Source organism: Furipterus horrens, unplaced genomic scaffold, assembly GCF_987537825.1.
Source record: "Furipterus horrens unplaced genomic scaffold, mFurHor1.1.pri manual_scaffold_3, whole genome shotgun sequence".
Lineage (NCBI taxonomy): Eukaryota > Metazoa > Chordata > Mammalia > Chiroptera > Furipteridae > Furipterus > Furipterus horrens.
Window position 1 is genome coordinate 94891199 of NW_028327173.1, and position 21279 is coordinate 94912477.

General features: G+C 44.0%; 1 protein-coding gene and 1 pseudogene across 2 annotated transcripts in view; both read left to right on the forward strand.

The window, feature by feature from the left end:
- The window catches only part of SLC22A23 (solute carrier family 22 member 23), a 192026-nt gene that overhangs the window by 119295 nt on the left and 51452 nt on the right, over window positions 1-21279 (forward strand). For both annotated transcript variants that reach the window (XM_090269884.1, XM_090269885.1), the window contains one exon: window positions 21099-21267. In XM_090269884.1, the coding sequence (XP_090126010.1) occupies window positions 21099-21267 (169 nt within the window). The remainder of the gene's footprint in view (window positions 1-21098; window positions 21268-21279) is intronic.
- Window positions 2812-3284, forward strand: LOC150015530 (large ribosomal subunit protein eL21 pseudogene; annotated as a pseudogene).

Sequence of the window (21279 nt, forward strand, 5' to 3'; positions counted from 1 at the left end):
GGAGGCTGTCCTTTCCCAGTCTGCCCCCATTCATTTTCATAAGGACAGCTTTACACATTTGCTATGGCAATTGTCTCATCCTTTTTCACATAGGACCTTGAAAATCGGTTTTGTCGTTTACACAATGAATCATTTAGAAAGGCCCTTATGCTGTGGTTAGAAATCTAGTCATGGGAAGTTGCCATTCTTATGCAAAAAGTCCTCAGCTTTCACAAGGGTTATAAACTTTTACAAAAGTTCATTTATATGAGGCTCACCTGGAACTACAGGAGCATTTCTGTTATAGCCTCTGTTACGGTTGTTGAACTGTGTCCCTGAATTATTATAATAATGTGCTGTGCCAGGCACCAGCACGAACATGCCAGGCATTTTGCCTTGTATCATCATTTTCTTTTAACTCGCACATCAAGTCTTCCAGATAGCACCTGTGATCTTTTCATAAGCAATTCATGAGCATGTTAAGTACCTTGCTCAGTGCCACATAGCCAGTACTTGGCAAATGGAAATTCCAACCAATTTCAAAGCTTCTCCTCTTTCTACTGCCTTCTCCAGTCTGTCTCCTGGCTAGTGCTGTTTCCATGGGACAGCCTGTAGGAGAGAAGAGGAGGGAAGGTGAACTCTTATGGATACAGTCATTTTGAATCTCAAGCATCATGAGCTTGAAAGCTGAGGCTGTCACCGCAGGAGGGAAAGGGCCAGAACTTGGGCTAGGGAAGCACTTGGGGAGTGAACATGAAACAAAGAGAGAAGCTTGACTCAGTCTTTGAAAACAGATCACCATCAGTCTCCACCTGTGCCCATGGTGCTGCCTTACCAGATTGGGGCTGAGTGGGAGAGCAGGGAGAAGCATATTGGCTTTATTTTTATCAAAATTCAAGAGGGGTTTAAAGGATGCGAAACCCTGATAGAAGGCTGATGCGTATTTTAGTTGTAGTGGGAATAATAGCCACAAGCTATGGTGTCACCTAAGGAATGAGTGGCTACTTTCTCCCCTTAACCCTACCATTCCCTCTGCTGACATGTTCTCCCCACCCCTTCAGCAGACACCTCCACCACATCTCTCAGGTTTCATTCTAGGGGTCACTTCCCGTATTGAGCCTCCTAGACCGCCAAGCTCTCTTTCTGGAGCTCCTACCTCTTGCTCCTTATTATCCATCTGGTTACTGTTGGTGGAATAATGACTGTGGGCTAGAAAGGACCAACATTCGCAGATGAAAGGAGAAATTCAAAAGGCTACATCCTGTAAGATTGAGCTCATCTTAATGCTACCACTAAATTTTGTACAGACTTTTCATTCTCTAACAACATTTTGTGATAATGATGACAAAAACAATCACACAATTATGAAATGTCATAAAAACTTTTTCCTTTACCCTCTTAGGTTCAGTACCTGGGGCCCTATAAATTAAACTAACTAAAGACAGATCAGCAGGAGAAAAGGCATGCAAATTTTGAGTTTAATATTTTAATTTTTATATATACACAGTTCTCACAGAAGAGAAATTGAAAACCTAAAGAAGCAGTTAGGCCTGAGAGCTTATATACCATTTTGATGAAGAGCAATAAATTTGTGGGGCGGTGACAAGACAGGAAAAGGGTTTGGGCTTACAGGGGTGGTGAATTGTGGAGAAGTAACTATATGAGGAAACAAATGGAAGATAAGGGCTATTTCAGTGAGGTGTGTTATGTGGACTCAAATCAGTGTCATCCCCTGTAATAAGAGTTGTCCTGTCTCCACTTCCTCGTTCAAGTGGAGAAAGAAAGAGGGACACCTTCACAGAGGAAAATTTATGCCCCACGTTTAGGCTGAAAGGAGGGGGTAAAGAGCTTTTCTTGTGTCTGCTGTTTCTTAGTTGCCTTCAGCTCAAAGTGGAATATTTTAGAGTGGCATACTCTAATCTCCTTTGTAATCTTGTTTAACATTCCTTTTACAAATGAGAAAACTTAGTACCAAAGGGAATACTTATGGGTCACTGAGGCAGAGCCAAACCTGGAGTCTCACTGTACCTTTCTCCCTCACTGGCTGCTGTACCCTTTGTAGGTACTACACCTAATACACAGGGATTGCTCATCCAGATCCTGCCCCTTTCCCTCCTGTTACCTCCTCACCAGGGCTCCACAGACAGCCAGTGAGTTATTTTCCTGAGCCTCAAATTAGAAGAACACCTACCAATGAGGAAGGGTGTGCAGATGAAATTTAAACAAAATGTGTGTGAAGAACCTGGTCACCTCGTCCAGTGTGAACCTAAGTATGTTATTGAAAGTCTCCAAGCCTGTTCATCCCATCTGTTAAAAAAAAAAAAAAAAAGATAATAATTACATACCTCATGGTTTTCTTCCAAGAATAAAAAGAAAAATAAAAGGTGCCATGCATGGTGCGTAACACATGCAAGGCCTCCCTAAGTGATAAAAGCTGCCCCTACCAACACCATGGTAGCAGCTTAGAAGATGTCCTCCCTGAGGCAGTAGTGCCCATTGGGAGCCCAAGTGGGGATGAGTGGAGAGCTGCTCTATCAAATAAGCCCACTAGCTTTTCTGTGGTTGGGCAGCACTGAGAATCTTGATGCCCTCAGAGGTTCCATTCCTGACAGACCTTTGTGACTTCATGTAAAGGTACTTAATACATGCTGCAGTCCTTTCTTAAATGACCCAGTTCTTTGGCTCTCATGGAAATTTGTGCCTCTTTTCTTTTTGTTGTTTTAATTTAGCATTTATTGAGCATCTGATAGGTACTGGACATGAAGAAGGATGCACAGAGCTTCTTTTTGGCCAGAACCACCATCTTCCAGTAATTCTCCAAAATGACTGAACACAAAGGGAAAGAGGAGAGGCACCCACTATATGTTCTCTAGGCCTTTTAGAAAACATGGAGTTGTTCTCTTGGCCACATATATGCGAATCTACAAGAAAGGTGATATTGTGGACATCAAGGAAATGGGCACTGTTCAAAAAGGAATGCCCCACAAATGTTACCATAGCAAAACTAGAGGAGTCTACAATGTCACCCAGCAGGCAGTGGGCATTGTTGTAAACAAACAAATTAAGGGCAAGATTCTTGCCAAGAGAATTAATGTATGTATTGAGCATATTAAGCACTCTAAGAGTCGAGATAGCTTCCTGAAACATGTGAAGAAACAGGATCAGAAAAAGAAGGACGCCAAAGAGAAAGGTGCCGGGTTCAACTGAAGTGTCAGCCTGCTCCACCCAGAGATGCACACTTTGTGAGAACCAGTGGAAAGGAGCCTGAGCTGCTGGAACTCATTCCCTAGGAATTCATGACATGATTAGTGTGAAAAAAAATAAAATATTTATATACTGATAAAAAAAGAAGGCTACAGAGAGGAGCAAGCATGGTTTTCATTCTCAAGGAGCTCATGGCTGTGGGGAAGACAATGACAGGTACAAGGGAAGGGGAATCCAAGGTTCTAGAATGTGGCTATAGAGTCCTCTGGGGTCTATAAGGAAGATGTTACATCTGGCCTAGCGGTCGGTAGTTGATGGAGGAAGGTGCAGGAAGAGCTGATCCTTAATGGGTGGGAAGGGGTTTCAGTAGACAGAGACAGAGAGAGGCTGGGAGTGGCAGGCAGTATAAAGCTTAGAACGATCTGATTTGCCAGGAACATCGAGTTATGTGAGGAGAGCAGAGAGTAAGAAGGGAAATAGGGCTGGGGTGAAATCACAGAGAACTGTGACGAGTATGCTCAGAATTGGGACTTGACTTGGCATTTTCAGGAGAGCTGTGCCATAGGGGCAGTAATCTGTCAGCAGTGTCAGGTGAATTAAAAGTAACACCTTCCTGGAAAGCTATTGCAGGTGAGAAATAATGTGGGTGTGACAATGGAAAAGGAAACATGTGGTGAGGCACTGTCTCCTACCTCCAAAGACCTGGAGGAGATGCTTGGGAGGACGTTTTGATTCTTAGTCTGTTGGGAACATTTGCTTAACTGCTCTGTTGGGTGAGGTGCAGAGCTCTGTGTATGCATTTCACAAAGCTTCCAACAGCCACTCTTGGAATACAGCAGAGCAGCACTTCACTGTAATGCTCCTCAGGTCCAGATCTGAGTTCCTGGGGTTAGAACTTTATATTTTAGAGATAGAGTGCCCCCCCCCGACCCCAAGGGGAGACACACCCCTGACTTCCAGGAGAGAAGGAGGCCCCTGACTAAGGTTTGTTTGTTTGTTTGTTTTTTAGGGTTTTATTTACTTATTTTTAGAGGGGAAGGAGGATAGAGAGAGAGGGAGAAAAACATCAATATGTGAGACAAACATCAATCAGTTGCCTCTTGCTTGTGTCCCAACTGGTGGCCGGGCCCAAAGCCCAGGCATGTGCCCCAACCAGGAATGGAATTGGCTACCAACCAACTGAGCCATGCCCATCAGGGCCTGACTAAGCTCTTAAGAGGGTAAGTGGTTGCCTCAGGGCCACACAGCTGTGAGTAAGTGGGGGTCACAGTAGGGCTTTGTCCTGTGCTGTGAACTCTAATGAGCTGTGAGGAGTTTGACGTGCACAGTGGGGATTTAAGAAGAGGAGTATTCTGTTACTTGAAGGTTATAAATGTGTTGCTCACCAAGCCCACACTATGTACACAGCAGGGCATGGGTGTGTGAGTGTGGTAAATGCAGCATGACCCTTGGACTTGCCTGGAAGGAACTGCAGACTCATGCCCTCATAGGCTTTGTTCCCACATGGGACAAGAGGCTTTGCCTTAGAGGGGGCATTATCGGTTAAGTCCTAGGGCAGGACTTAGCTGAGACCTGTTGCTCTGTAGTATCAAAAGTCTCATCCCACCTAACCCCCATTTGCAGCATACTCAAAGCTGATATATCATGGAACAAGTTCTGCTGGAAGCAAGATGGCCATGGGACAGGATGGCATTGGGTCTCAAAGCATCTCAAATCCTCCTGCTGCTATTGCTGCCGAGAACATGCCATTTCTCTTGGGTTGGGAGGAAAAGCATTTATTGCTCCTTCTGGCCAGTATATCCCCTCACCAAGGACTTGTTTCTTGAAAATCCCTTCCCAGTGGCTGGCTCTCTGACCCTTGGTTTAGTTGGCTGATGTTGTTAGGCTGAAATAGCACAGGGGTTTCCTGATTTGGGGGAGGAGGAAAGAGCTAATTTTAACTGCCTTATGTCACATCAAGCTTACTTCTTGTTTTTATTGGAATCTCTATTTAAAAATAAACTAGAAGCGATCCAAGTGATTTGTGTTCTCCAGATACGGAGCTCCCCAGGCTCAGAATTCATGTCTTGCTTTTGCTACCAACTAACTCTGTGACCTTATTTTCCCCTTCAATAAAATGAGCAAGTTGGGTGAGGCTTAGTGTCCGCAGGCTGGCAGCGTGTAGCCAGATCCTGACCCTCGTCATATTCTGTGTGACCTAGACAGCGTTTTATTTTCTAATTGAATTTAATGATCTTTAAACTGGGCAAGCACTCCGTGATTTGCCACAGGCCCCGCCCCGCACACCAGGTCTGTTTGGCACATTTCTTATCTGCCTGGCATTTGACTCTACCAGCCATAGTGGGTGTTTTCCAAGTTTCCTTTCAGCTGAAATAGTCTGAGAATTGAATTTCTTTGCAACTTCAGGTCTTTTATACCTCTGCCTGACTTGCCCTTTGGACATTGGAAGAAGAATTTTCTTCAATGGAGAAACAAAATCATATGTCAGTTAGCCAACAGGTGTTATAAGCTATAATGTAGCTTTGTTATGTTTTATTTTTATATGCTAATGCTCCAAAGGGATTGTTAATTATGGGGTCTCTGGATTAATATCTGCGTAACTCTACCTACAGTGTTCATAGTACTGGTTTTCAAAATTGGTCCCTGAACCAATTTGGGAATCTGTTACACATGCCGATTCTGGGACCCTGCCTGGATCCCTGAACCAGAATCTCCAGGGGTGAGGCCCAGGAGTATGTGTTTTGTTACCTCTAAAGTGGGATGGTAAAATAATACCTACCGCATAGGGTTATTAGGAGGATTAAATGATAGAATGTTTTGTAAAGTCCACTGCAGTGGTTCTTAAACCTGGGAGTCATCAGAGTCACTGCAGGGCTTTTTAATACAGATGCCTGGGCCCAACCCCAGTTTTCGATTCAATGGGCCTGGAGAAGGTGCCTAAGAACATGGTTCCAAAGACACTCTCCCCTATATGATAAGTCATCAGGGAGACCTTGGGGAAGTGAGAAGGGGTAGGGATTGCTATTTTGTATAGGGCAGAGCTTCCCTGATAAGGTGACACTTGGGCAGAGACCTGAAGAAAGAGAGGAGGGAGTCTTAAGACCTTCTTGGGAGAGTACTCCAGGTACAGGAATAGACAGTAAATGCAGCAAGGAAGCCAGTGGGAGTGACACTGGCAGGTGATAAGCTCAGAGGGGAGGGGTGGTGATTACACAAGGTCTTCAGTCATTGTGAAAGACATGGCTTTTGCACTGAGTGCAGTGGGAGTCATTGAAGGGTGATGTGACGTGTGAAATTTTTCATTATCCAGAGTGATCATGACTATATAGTGCTGCCTTTTCTGAATTAGCTATATTTCTGCATACAGAAATAGCCATCATTGGCAAATAAACATTCTTCTTTACAAAATAATTCAAGGTGATAAAAATGCAGAATGAATGGTGGAATTACAAAATCCAAGCACCATTTTTATCCCCTAATGAATAATGGATATGGGCATTGATTACCAGAGGATGCTAAAACCAGCAGGGAAAATGTTGATAAGCAGCTCCAGGATGGGAGGCTGAGATGCCAGCACTTGAATTCCTTGATTCATCTTAGCATCATTGGAAGTTGGAGCACCTCCCAGGATGCTGCTGCATGACTAATAGACCCACCCAGGAACTGTCCCATCTGGCTTTTGCAACAAGATGGTGCCATGGAGGGAGGGGCTACAGGCTTTTCTAGATTGAAGGGGACCTAAGACATGTGCAACATGTGGATCTTGTTTGGACCTGATTTTGTTAAATATAACTATAAAGAACTTTTTTGAGGTAACTGAGTAATTTGAATACAGACTGGATATTAAGTAATATGAAAGAAGTATTAATTCTGTTATATGTGATGATGGCATTATCTTTGTATAAGAAAATGCCCTTTTTATAGAGACATATATTTATATTTAGAAGTGAAATGACATGATTTCAAGAATTTGATTTAAAATAGTACAGGAAAGAGTGAAAGAGAGAAAAAAGGCAGAAGAACCAAGAGAAACACAATATTGATAATCGCTGACCCTAGCAGATGATATATGTAGGTAGTTATTAAACTATTCTGTCTTCTTTGTGAATATATGAGCTTTCAAAGGAAAAGGTTTTTTTAAATGCAAATGCAAGAGAAGATAGAAAGGTAAGAAAATTAAAAAGGAAAGCCTTGTTTAAGTTGCTAATAATTCTTTCCTGTGTAGGGAAATTATGCCAGAAAGTGAAATGCATTTATTATTGATAGATGTTACATAGTAATGATACAATGAACTCTTGTTAAAGTATATTCTATTTATCATATACCCAACCCCTAATTTTCTGATCACTAGCCAAGCTCATAAAATAACAGAATATAGACAACACTGATGATGAGAAATAGAAGTTGTGTAATGTTCCTGGCCTCTGACATTTGGGGAAGCCGAGTGCATGCTATTGTGGGGCAGAGTGGGAAGCACACTCCTCTGACAGTTACATCTGAAGGCCTGGGGCTTTCATTTGCTCCAAGCATAATCTAATTAACGAAACACAAGCAGTTCAGTAAGTGTGTTTGATTCACAGAATGGATAGTGTCTCAGAAAAGGAGGGCTGAGAATTGTTACTTCGGATGTGGCTGCTGGAAAACCTTGATGCTAATTTCCAAGGTGTTCTTGGCCCTAAAACCACCCGCGCTCTGTCTGCTCCTTCACTTAGCTTGGAAACGCTCGACAGAGTTGAAGTTCGGAGACTTCTGCAAACTTGAAATTATTCTGATACTAGAAGTCATTTCTCTCCTTGTATATTTCTTCTCTTATTAAATATGGTAGACTGTTACTAAATTCTTAAGTGTGTACTATTGAACGTTATTCACTGTTTTTAAACAGAAGAGATTGCTGAGCAGAGAGATAGTATTTAAACGGCTGTTCCTCATTTTCAGTAACTGTAATATTAGTTAAAAGAAAAAAAAATAAGGTGATAGAAAGAACTCATCTGGAAAGGAAATTGAACTTTAGGGCTCATATTGGGTAGCTGGGTTTTATGCTTACCAAATTTTATCAGCATATGAATAGGTGGACCATGATGAGTTCCATGTAAGATTGGGTTATTTGGGTTTACTGACTAATTGGTTCCATTGTAGAAATTTAAGGAAAGAGGAATGCAGGTAAAGTACCTGCACTGGACAAGAAGAATCCATCACACAGTTCTGCATTTGATAGGTATCTGAGCCCATGTGGTGTGCCTGACAGTGGTGGCTTCTGTCCGAGGCTCTGAAGAAGAGTCTGAGATGAGCAAAGCCAAGGAAATCTCCTTCTCCTTAGCTATGTGATCTTGGACAAGTCACTTAATTCGTCTGAGCTTCATGATCCTCCTGTGTACTGGCCAAGATGGAGGCCTAGACTGACACGCTCCATCTCTCTCCACAACTAAGAAGGAATACAACTACTGCAAAACCAGAAATAACCAGAAGTTCCAGAAAATAAATGGAAGTCCAGCATGTGAAGTTATAAAGAAGTGGTGTTCATCAGACAGGTAGGAGGGGCGAAGCCGGGGAGAAGAGGTCAAGCGGTGCTCTCCGAGGCAGCAGCAGTGACAGAGGCAGGACAGCGGTAAGCACAGACACCCATATTTAGGGGGAGGTAGGAAGCGCCTGGGGAATACCCCCGGCTGCAGACCAGACCCATCAGCTTGTGATTCCAAAGCTGGGGAAGGCAGACCTCCATTGCCTTAGACTGTGAGGCCCGGAGGGGGTGGGGACAGAGGAGGAGGCTCCCCGTCTCTCAGCGGAGAGTGAACAGCAAGAATCCATCTTGGACCCCCACCCCGGCAGAAAACGCCACAGCATAGTGAGACAGGTTGCTCGACTGTGACGAGTGCATGGAGCTCTGCCCCCTATAGCATAGGAGATGTGACAGCGCTGCCCAGGAAGCAAAGGTAAACACAAAACGGTCAGGATGGCACAGATCATGATAGAGACCCAGTAACGCAGCTGACCAGGCAGCAAATATTGTATCTAATCTAATGAAGCAGCAGACAGGAAATCTTTCTGAGGCACAGTTCAGAGTTTTGGTTAAAAATATGCTTACAGACCTAACAGCAGATCTTAAACAAGATAAGGAAGGAATGAAGGCTAGTCCTGCTGAAATGAACAAAAACATATACGAAACTAGTGGTGAGGGAAAGAAAACCAGGGATCAAATCAACAAATCGGAACGTAGGGGAGGAACAAACAGTCTCAACCAGTGCAGAAAGAGAAAACGAAAAGTGAGGAAAATGAGGAGAGGCTCAGAAACTTATTGGACACCTATAAGTGGGCCAACATCCAAATCATAGGGCTGCCAGAAGGTGAAGAAGAAGAATTAGAAATTGAAAAATTATGTGAAAAAATAATGAAGCAGAACTTCCCTAACCTAGGGAAGGAAATAGACTTACAAGTCCAGGAAGCACAGAGAGTTCCAAATAAACTGGACCCAGGGAGAACCACACCAAGACACATTATAATCAAAATGTCAAAAATTAAGGATAAAGAGAGAATCTTAAAAGCAGCAAGAGAGAAGAGAATTACATACAAAGGGGTCCCAAGTAGACTCTCAGCTGATTTCTCAAAAGAAACTCTGCAGGCAAGAAGGTACTGGCAAGAAATATTCGAAGGAATGAAAAGCAAAAACCTACAACCACGTTTACCCTATCCAGCGAAGCTATCATTCAGAATAGAAGGGCAGAGAAAGTCCTTCCAGGACAAAGTAAAACTGAAGGAGTTCATCAGATCCAAACCACTGTTACATGAAATGTTAGAGGGATTTGTTTAGGAGAAGGAGGATCAAAACTCTGAACATTAAAATGAAAACTGTATCACAACAACCAGCAACAGAAGCTAGGGAATTGAAACAAGGGCAATGAGAGTGGAAAAAGAATTATAGGTATGGGGAACATTTGGAGGGGAGGTCGGTGGTGAGGGGGAAGGAGGGAAAGAGGGATATTGTACAGGAATTAAGCATAGTATGAGGGAGTGGAGTAGACAGGAAGATGTTGAGAGGAACTATAAGCACAACCAATGGGCATGAACTAAGGGGGGGGGCAGACAACTGGAGGGAGGGAGGTCACTGGGTGGAGGGGAACAAAGGGAAAAGAAATTGGGGCAACTGCAAGAGCATAATCAATAAAGCATATTAAAAAATAAAATTAAAATTCTAGTGAAAAAAAAAAAGATCCTCCTGTGTAATACGTCAATTAAAAACAATACCTACACCATAGAGTTGTTGGGCAGATTAAGTGAATTTAATGCATGAAAAATGCCTCCTAAAGGTCTGGCCCACAGTGAGTGGGAGTTGCTACTTAGCCCAGCACTGGAGACATGATAGATATTCAGCAGCTAATTCATTTGGTACTTCTGCATCTGAGCATTGAAATGTCCATGTCCCTGTGTCTGCCAGACACTGGAATGTGATTGGTAGGAAATATTTAAATGTTCATAGTTTTTATTTTCTCTCTCTCTAAATGGAGAAAACAGCCTTCAGACTGTTTGGACCATTCCTTTAGGTTGGCAGGTACTAAATTAAAAGGAAACAGCAGTTTCCTATGGGGAAGGGAAATTTTGGAGCTATTGTGATAATAGCAACCTTTTGTAGTCATGCCCTAAAATGTTATTTGAGTCTACATGACTGGCAATATCAGGCCCTCTTGCTATAATAAGGAATTTCACAATCCCCTGTCTATTTTCTATGATTCCTGGGGCCCTGTGTCCTTGGCCAGGACAGTAATTATAGAGTGGCACATTCACATTTAGGCCTGGTTGAGTGAGCGGCAGGAAGGAGGGCAAATTCGGTAGAGGAGACAGGCTCATGGGGTGCTCAGACACAGGAGGCCAGTTAGTGAGCTGAAGCTCTGGAGTTCTTCCCCTTGCTGGGTGTGACCTGCATGGCTCACATTCTGCTTGGAGGGACCTCTGTTGGCCGCCATGTGGGTGTCAGCAGCCCCGAGGCTGAGAGGGAGTCAGGCTGGAGGAAGCAAGTGCCCAAGTGAGGCAGGTGGCACTGCCAACCCCTTGGTCTCCCAGGCAAGGTCAGAGGATGCTATGTGAAAGCAGGGCTTTCTTCCATTCAGCGGGGAAGTTTTACTCCAGGGTTGCAATGTGCTTCTGAGCTGTTTGATTGATAAAAGAGGAGGGTTGGGAGAGGAAAGGGAGAGTCGGCTCAGTCTGAAAGGATGGTGAATTTGGAAAAGTGGCCTCTGAGTGACGTGTGTACTTGCTACAGGGCTGTGCAGTGTGGTGGCAGTGACCCAGCAGCCTTCATGTGGGCTTGCCCCTTTGTGTGGCCCACTAAGCCATTCAGCAGTGCCATGTATTTTTATGGGTTTCTCATTCTTCGAGCCATCCCCAGAATAGTGTTTAACTGCGGTGCTTAACTACAGTTTGGGGAGATGCTGCCCTCTCCTGAGCCTGTCTCAGCTCCCTCCTCCAGAGAGCTGTTCCAGTTCATCTTGTGTGGCGCAGTGTCCTGGGTTGGTTCAGCAGAGTGGCCTGGGCGGTGCAGCCAGGGAAGCTGCAACAACTGGCTTTTCTCCTAAAGTAGTGTTCAATGAAAGGGTCCTGACTCCTTGCTGTGCTTATTAAGAGGAGTGAGTGCTTTTATCAGCATAGAAGCATGTTTCTCCTGTATTCACACCTCTCTGATTCTTTGGTGGAATCTGGGCTAGGAATTTGTGAAGGGGGGAGAGATGGGTCTGGGTGTGAGTTTCCTGGCTAGAATGAATCACCGCAGGGGGATGTGGGGGTCGGGAAGAGAGGGACAGCTGGTGCCCTCCTCCCACAACCTCCACTGGGGCAAAGACCATTACCCAGAAGAGACTCTTCTTCCTTTCAAGTAACCTCGTCAGCTTTTCCTGAATAGCAGAAGCTATTAAAAAATAATAATCCTGTCATATGGAGCTTGTACACCATATCATTCTGTGGTTTCTGACTAAGTGTTGCCTAAAACACAGGACAATTTAGGTCCCATGCAGAAGGAGTTGATTCACTGACACTAGTCTCTTAGTGACATAGCCCACCCAGAGCCTCACCAAGGTGGCTGAGGTCTATAAGGATAGTAGCAAACAGGAAGCCTTCTACAGTGGTTAGATATGCACCAGTATGGAGTGGGCGTGATTACTGTCTACTCCATAAACCAGGAAACCAGACCACAGACAGGTTGAGTGACTTCCTCTAGCCTGGAAGAGGGAAGGAAGGAATTTAACCCCCACTTTGCACCCACACTCTGGGCCTCAGCCTCTCTCCTACAGAGCACATTTCTCATAAATATTGTCAGTCAAATTCACATATTCCTTTGTTACTAGCCAACTCTGATCAGAAAAATCATGTGGGCTATTTTTTTTTTTTAACCCTCACTCGAGGATATGACAGAGAGAGAAACATCAATTGGTTTCCTTCCATACCTGTCCTGACCCACAACCTAGTTATGTGGCCCGACCAAGGACTGAACCCACAATGCTTTGGTATATGGGACAATACTCCCAAGCAGCTGAGCCACCTGGCCAGAGTGTGTGGGCTATTTTAGAAAAGTTAGGAACATTAAGCAATTCTAAGATAATATAGACTTCAGAATATACACAATTTTTAAAAAATATATTTAAGAAAGAATAAGCATTGTGTTTTATTACATATTATAAAAGGATGGGACATGTCTTTTTAAGACTGGTTTCAAATTTTTTTAAATAATCATGATTCCAAAATCCAGTGAATAGTTAGTTAGATAAGTATGTTGTCGGGGGGTGGGGAGGTGGGAGGAGAATGTTAAAACCTCATTCCCTAACTGGTATTTCTGGCAGACAAATACCTTAGCCATTGAAGCAAGGGTGAGTTCTGCCAGCACAGAGCTCTGTCTCTTACCCACCACCCTGGCCTGGAAGCTTCAGCATGTCTCAGCACAAAGCACAGCTCTTGTCCAGCTCTACCACCCTCATTTGAGGGGCTGTGAGCTATAAGTCTTCTCTGCCTGCCAGTGCTGAGATAGACTCAGTTTTATATGAATAGGGAATCTCTTTTTTTAATGAAGTTGTATTGATATAAACATTATTTGTCATCAAATAAGCAAAACCATAGGATTTTGTCTATCTTTTAGAATTTGATTGGCTTCTAAAAAAAATCCTCACCTATGGATATATTTGTTGATTTTAGAGAAAGACGAAGGGAGAGAATCATCGATGTGAGAGAGAAACATCAGTTGGTTGCCTCCATATGTACCCTTACCAGGGATCAAACCCACAACCTAGGCATGTGCCCTCACTGAGGATTGAAACTGCAACCTTTTTGGTCCATGGGACAATGTTCCAACCAACTAAGCAACCCAGTCAGGTCAAAACCATAGGCTTTTAAAATCCATCAGGCCAAACATGGGTTGCAAAGAGTAAATGAGAAGACGGAGCCTTTGATGTTGGCCAAAGAAGGGTATTTTGTATGTTGAGGTTCTTGATGGACATGTTCAGAGATGTTTTTGGGAAGGACTTTGTTGTTTTTTTTTTTTTTTGTTATAGTCACCTGACTTTTAGGTTCCTCTTGTAGCACTTCCCACTTAGGTGCCCCTAGCAATGCCCTGTCACCAGCCTGCGGAGTTTGTAGACAGCATATTCTAGAGCTCCTGATTCAGAGGTGACAGTGGAACTGGATTTGGGTCTTGGAACCGCCTGGACCCACACTTGAGACTCTGCACCCTCAAAACCCTTTATTCAGACCACATGGCTAATTTCAGCTAGTTGTGTTTTGACACTATCACTTTAAGTGGAAGAGTCTTTGAAATTTAGTCCATATGCATATTTAAGGCTTCTTAGCGGCTCTCTGTATGATCATGGAATGTCCGAGCTGGATGGGGCCTTGGAGAGATGTTTGCTCCCTTTTCAGATTGGCCCTCAAATTCCCAGTGGGTCAGAGCACCCTCTCTCTAACCTTTGTGCTGTCCAGACAAAGATAAAAGTCATGGCATTTTCTTACTATTGCAGAATTAATGAAATTCTTTCCAACCTGAAGTTTAATGTTAAATCTTCAGCTATCTTCTTTCTGCCTTGCTCCCTTCTGCCTGCACTGCATATCCTTGCCTGTTCTCAGCCATTTTGTCATCTAATTTGAGGGACCTGTCTAAGGGCCACGTATGTACTTAACAAGGAGGGTAGAAGGATGCCTGTCACCTTTGTGGGTTTTGACTTAGATGGCTCCCTGTGCTTGACAGTGCACTATGAGGCTGGGAACAGTGTCCAGGCTGCCCTGGCAAGAGAAGCAGGGCTGGGAGGTGTGGGAAGGCACGATGGCCAGAAGGGTGAGTACTTCTGACCCAGGGCTTTGGGGGGCACCTGTGTGATCTGAAGTGTGTGCAAGAAGCCTGACCTCTGGTTCAAGGCTCAACCAGAGAAACAGAACCAGCAGGAAATACATAGAAAGGGATATTCTGCAAGGAACTGGCTTATACAATTATAGGGGCAGGTTGGGCAGACCTGAAATCCATGGGCCAGGATGGTAGGAAGGGCAGCTGGAAGTAAGGCACAGGGTGAAGCTGCCATCCACAGGCAGAATGTGTTGTCCTCCTCAGGGAAGCTTCAGCTCTGTTTTTAAAGCCTTGCAACTGATTGGGTCAGGCCCACCTAGTTTGTCTGGGATAATCTATCTTACTTAAAATCAACTGACTATGGACTTCTCAACTACAAAATACCTTGACAACAACACCTAGATTACTGATGATAGACTACCTGGGAGCTGTAGCCTAACAACACTGGTACAGCAAACTGACCTTCACACCTTAGAGAAGCGACTATCAACTCTCTGGCCACCTGATGACCCCCAGGTTTCAATGCCTCACTTCCCTCTGGTCTTTTTCTTTCCTCACCTGAAGTGACTCATTTGGGCAGCACTGCTTTCTTTTCAACGAGGAGAACTACAAGAATCCGAAGGTTTTTGGAAGTTCCCTAAAATATATTGCATCCCAACAGCACATTCCCAACAGAGCTTGCAGAGGGACCTCACTCCTACACTCTGTGTGCTCACACTGCTGTGGTCATGGTCCTTTTTTTAATTGGACAAATGCCTCAATTAAGTCTTTTTTATATATATATGCTTTATTGATTATGCTGTTACAGTTGTCCCAATTTCTTTTCACTTTGTTCCCCTCCACACAGTGACACCCCTCCCTCCAGTTGTCCCCCCTCTTAGTCCATGCCCATTGGTTGTGCATATGGTTCTTCTCAACATCCTGTCTACTCCGCTCCCTCCTACTATGCTTCTTAATTCCTGTACCATCTCCCCCTTTCCCTCCTTCCCCCTCCCCACTGACCTCCCCACATAATGTTCCCCATAACTATAATTCTTTTCCCACTCTCATTGCCTACTTAGCTTGCCTTGGTTTCGGTTCCCTAGCTTCTGTTGTTGGTTGTTGTGATAGTTTTCATTTTAATGTTCATAGTTTTGATCCTCTTTCTTCTAAACAAGTCCCTTTAACATTTCATATAACAGTGGTTTGGATCTGATGAACTCCTTCAGTTTCACTTTGTCCTGGAAGCACTTTCTCTGCCCTTCTATTCTGAATGACAGCTTCGCTAGATAGAGTAATTGTGGTTGTAGGTTTTTGCTTTCCATTCCTTTGAATAATTCTTGTCAGTTCCTTCTTGCCTGCAGAGTTTCTTTTGAGAAATCAGCCGATAGTCTTACTGGGATCCCTTTGTACATAATTTTCTTCTCTCTTGCTTCGTTTAAGATTCTCTCTTTATCCTTAATTTTTGACATTTTGATTATAATGTGTCTTGGTGTGGTTCTCCCTGGGTCCAGTTTATTTGGAACTCTCTGTGCTTCCTGGGCCTGTAAGTCTATTTCCTTTCCCAAGTTAGGGAAGTTTTGCTTCATTATTTTTCACATAATTTTTCAATTTCTAGTTCTCGACTTTCTGGCAACCCTATGATTCAGGTGTTGGCCCACTTTTACCTGTCCCATAGATTTCAGAGCCTCTCTTCATTTTCCTCACTTTTCGTTTTCTCTTTCTGCAGTGGTTGACTGTTCCTTCCCTATGTTCCAATTTGTTGATTTGATCGCTGGTTTTCTTTCCCTCACCACTAGTTTCATATGTGTTTTTGTTCATTTCAGCAGGACTTGCCTTCATTCCTTCCCCATCTTGTTTAAGATCTGCTATTAGGTCTGTAAGCATATTTATAACCAAAACTCTGAATTGTGCCTCAGAGAGATTTCCTATCTACTGCTTCATTAGATTAGATACAATATTTGCTGCCTGGTCAGCTGTGTCACTGGGATCTCTATCATGATCTGTGCCATTCTGACAGTTTTGTGGTTACCTTTGCTTACTGGGTGGGGCTGTCACATCCTACGCTATAGGGGGCGGAGCCCCATGCACTCGTCACAACAGGGCGACCCTTCTCACCATGCTGTGGTGTTTTCTGCGGGGTGGGGGTCCAAGATGGATTCCTGCCATTCACTCTACACTGAGAGACCAGGAGCCTTCTCCTCCATCCCCACCCCCTCCGGGCCTCACAGTCCAAGGCAATGGGGGTCTGCCCTCCCCGGCTTTGGAATTGCAAGCTGACGTGTCTGGTCTATAGCTGGGGGTGTTCCCCAGGCGCTTCTCACCTCCTCTTAAATACAGGTGTCTATGCTTACCGCTGTCCCACTGCTGTTGCCACTGCTACCACTGCCAGCACAGCTTGACCTCTCCGTCTTGGCTTCGCTCCTCCTACCTGTCTGGACAAGCACCACTTCTTTATAACTTCATACATTGGACTTTCATTTATTTTCTGTAACTTCTTGTTGTTTCTAGTTTTGAGGTAGTTGTATTCCTTCTTCGTTGTGTAGGGACAGTCAGCATGTCTGTCTATGCCTCATCTTGGCCGGAAGTCCGCCTCTGTTAAGTCTTAATTATGTGCTACTTAATTCTCATAACCTTTAGTAATTTCTGTTTATCAACAAAGTCTATCAGCTTGTAAAAATAGCTTTTAAGTCTTCTCCATTAAGGTGTTAGGGAAAAGTAATCTTAACAAAGGGGATTTTTGTTGTGGTTTTCAAGGATTCACTTAGTTCTGTTTTTAATTGACAAATTGTTTCTAGGTTTACAAGAATCTCTATGAAATAAAACATAATGTGAATAAATAGTATAGACTGTCATTGTAGGCTATTTCTCTTTTTCATTCTTTTTAAAACAAACCTCAGCCCTTCCCTGAAGTTCACCAGGTTAGGCAAATAATAAAGAGGTCAAATGAGGCCAAAAAACGACTTGGCGATAATTATATTATTATATATGGGAATGGTGCATAGTATTATTACTTACAAAAGCTAGTATATAGCATCTACTGTATTTAGGCACTCTGTGCTTGTTTGATGCTTATTACAACAGCCCACTTTATGGGTGACAAAACTGAGACACAGAACTCCTAGATGGCTGAACCAAGGTCACCAGTTCATAAGCGCTAGGGGCAAGATTTGAACCCAGACTGTCTGGCTCCAGCCTCCAGGCTGCTAACCATGCGGTGAAAGCACTGCACACTAGACACTTGAGATATTTTTATGTTTGAATCTCTGATGCATCACCTAAGATGATAGTTTTTTGTGACCTTTAATTGTTTTACATAATGAAGGGGGTGCTGCCATAAGTGAGAATCGACTAAGATGACTTGAGATCAGCCCCACTGGCAGAGAAAGTAGCTCTTAGAAGTGTTATGACACAATGTATAGCCTGGTCTTTTCACACGTGCTGCTGAGCAGCTGGCAGCTCAGAGCCATGGACACCTGCCTATGGGCGACCTATTATTATTCTACACATCCCATGTCCTGAGCAGGTGGCTGGGTTGGAGACACCATTCTCTGCTCATGGCAGGCTTCCCTGCCTTTCAAGACCGTGGCTAGGAGTCTATAAGTATCTCTGAAGTGTGTGAAGCATTTCACCAACTGCTTCTGTGTGCAGAGCTGGGAGCAGGCCCTTCATGGGCAGAAAGGATCCACCTGCAACTGCCACCTCCAGGTCTCCTTCAGCATGCCGGGTCTTAGGGTTGTAACATTTCTCCCTCTCTTTCACTCAGAAAATCGGATTTCTCATCATCCAGAAGGAACATGTGGTCAATGGCAAGTTCACGTGCCTGCAGTTCTTTGATAACTGTTTTTTATAAAAAAAAAAATCTTTATAGCCACCTTCAGAACATAGTTGATTTCAGGCCGTTTCTCATGCATCAAGGCAAAAAGGTCATTATCTGCAAGTGCCATACCTGTTTCCTTACATTAGATGTGTGTTTTGGAAAATGGAATTGCCCCTGCAGGAATGCTGAAATACCACATGGCTGCTGGAGGGCTCTGCATTGTTCTACCTGATGAAACACACTAAACTCTCTGCTAGCATTCCTAGCAAAAACAGAAGGAGTGAAGAGGCTGGGCAATTATTTTAGTCATTCAGCAGATTTTAGTCACTCACAGATGTGTCGGCGAGGCTAGAAAATTGCTCCTGTTCTGGGTGATGGTTTCAGTTTGGGGGAGATGCAATTAGCCAGTGCTTCTCAATTAGTCATCTGGGGACCTTGTTAAAATGCAGGTGCTGGTTCTGTATGTCTGGGTGGGGCCTGAGCTCTGTGTCTCTAACAAGCTCCCAGGTGATGGTGATGCTTCAATAACAAGGAGTTAAAGGATTGCTCAGACCACTGATGGGAGAGGAATGAGAAAAGCCCACAGAGGAAAAGCCATGACCATTAAATCATATCTGCAATAACACTGACCTGGGTACCGGTCACAGTGCCTTGTTTGCAGTAAGAGGAGAGTGAGATGTCAGACTGAAATCATTGGCCCACAAGGGCCAACTTTCCTGCGTCATCCACCAACCTAGCCCAGCTTTGAAACATTGCCCCCTGATCCTTGTATGATAGTGCATAGTGTCGATTAGTGTGTGGCATCAGAAGTCCCAAAGGGGGTCTGTGGGGACAGAATTAGAGTTGCAGATGTTTCATACTTCTCACATCACAGAGGTAAAGAGAATGGTAGTAAAGTGCAGTGCCTGTTGTACCACTTTATGTTCTGTTGAAATGAAGCTGTGATGCTACACATTATCTCTGTGACTTTGTTTAAAGGTTGCTTGAGTAGTCAAGGACTAAATTTCCTCACTTGATACCAGCCTGTGCTGAGCTGCAGAACTGAACTTACCCTATCTAATGCCAATTTCAGGTTTTCAGAGCAAAACTGCTTGTGTTTGGTAAGTGAAAACTAGAACTTGCAACTGGTAGTCTTTCCTAAAGAGATTTGGGACTCTTTATTATTGTTAAGAGCAGAAATGCCAGACTTAAAATGATTGCTTGAGCCCCACTAGGAAGTAATCTTTGAAGTGAACCTGGCCTGTGCATTGAAAAGAACATCAAGTCAATGGCCAGGAAAGGGCTGTTTAATCCTGTTTCGTTAATTGAATGGAAAAAAAGATCTTTATAAGCTGTTTTCAGGGGATCAGGTTTCTCTCTTGCTCACTGATAGCTAGGATGATGATGTTTGTTTGTGGCAGAGCGGGAATGGAAGTTCTGATTCCTTATTTATTTCTCACAGATGAGCCGGTGTAGATATTGGCTGGCATAGTGCCCTCTCCTTGTTAGGGCTGATTCTGTCCTTGTGGCCAAGTGTAGCCTGTCTGTTCTCCCCTCTAACCTGCTCCCCTTCTCACTGCCTTTCAACCTCCTAGCTCTATACTGGCCTCCTGACAGTCAAAAGATGGGCAGAGGTCTATAGCAACTGATCAACAAACAGTCTCCAGATACATGAAAAGTTTTTTCCCCTGAGAGTCTTTTTTATTTTTTATTTTTTTAAGGTTTCATTTTAACTATACTTAAAAAAAAACAAGCAAACTTTAGGGAATGCTGCATATTGTAGAAGAAGAATAGCAAGCAAATTTGTATAATCTATGGGGAAAAATAAATAAAACCAGCTGTCTTTTGTAGTACTGAGGACCTTTATTATAAGAGTTCATGTAATTGATCTTTACTGATTGTCAGTTTAAGGTTTTGTGACCATCTTTTTTACTAAAGGTAAAATTAAGAACATAAATTCTTGCACATAGGAGGGACCATGGTGTCCTTCCATTCAGTAGACATTTAATAGAAGGCAGGCACTGGTGTTGTTTTGGAGCTATGAAGATAAATCAGACACACTCCTGCTGAGGTGTCTCCCTCACAGAGCCAGAGAAGGAATGCCCCACACACCCATGTCACAGTGGGCAAGAGAATTCCGGCATGGAAGAGAAGCTTCGGTGAGATCACAAGAAGATCCAAGTCTGCTTTACTTTTTGGGTTTTGCGCTATTCCAAAGGAGGGATGGTGCAGCTAGGTGGAAGTGAACATATGGATATTCCCAGTGCCCTGTGCAGAGATTGAGAGGAATGGCAGTACCCTAGATGAAAGGAATGGCAACAGATGGGCTGAGGGAATCTGCCCCCTACAAGAAGCTCAGTGACATCCAGAGAGAAGAAGTGAGAATAATGTATGATGCAAATACTCTACCCCCATACAGTGTTTTCTAGTTTCTGGACTTGGCAACTCCGAATTATCACGTTCTTTTCCCACTGTCATGCTCTGTGACCTTGACCAATGATCTTGCTCCCTTCCCAGTCTGGTCCTCAGCTCATCCTGCTGTGAAAACGAGGATCTCAACACCAACATACCATGTAGGGCTCATGTAGGGCTCTGACATACCATGTAGGGCTCTGACATACTGTGGAGGGCTCTGACATACCATGTAGGGCTCTGACATACCGTGGAGGGCTCTGACATACCATGGAGGGCTCTCGTGGTGACCAGCAAATAGAAACTGATTGTATAGTTCTTGGTTGCGTAAGAAGTGCGTTGGCCCTGGTGCACCCGTGGCTGCCCCAGGCCGTGGGACAGGACACTCATGTCTCTCTTGTCCCTTCTGTGTTCCAGGAGTAGAGCTGTGCCCCCCCGGAAAACGGTTCATGGTCACGATGGTGGCGAGCTTTGTGGCCATGGCAGGGCGGCTCCTCATGCCGGGGCTGGCTGCCCTGTGCCGGGACTGGCAGGTCCTGCAGGCCCTCATCATCTGCCCCTTCCTGCTCATGCTGCTCTACTGGTCGTGAGTATCCTC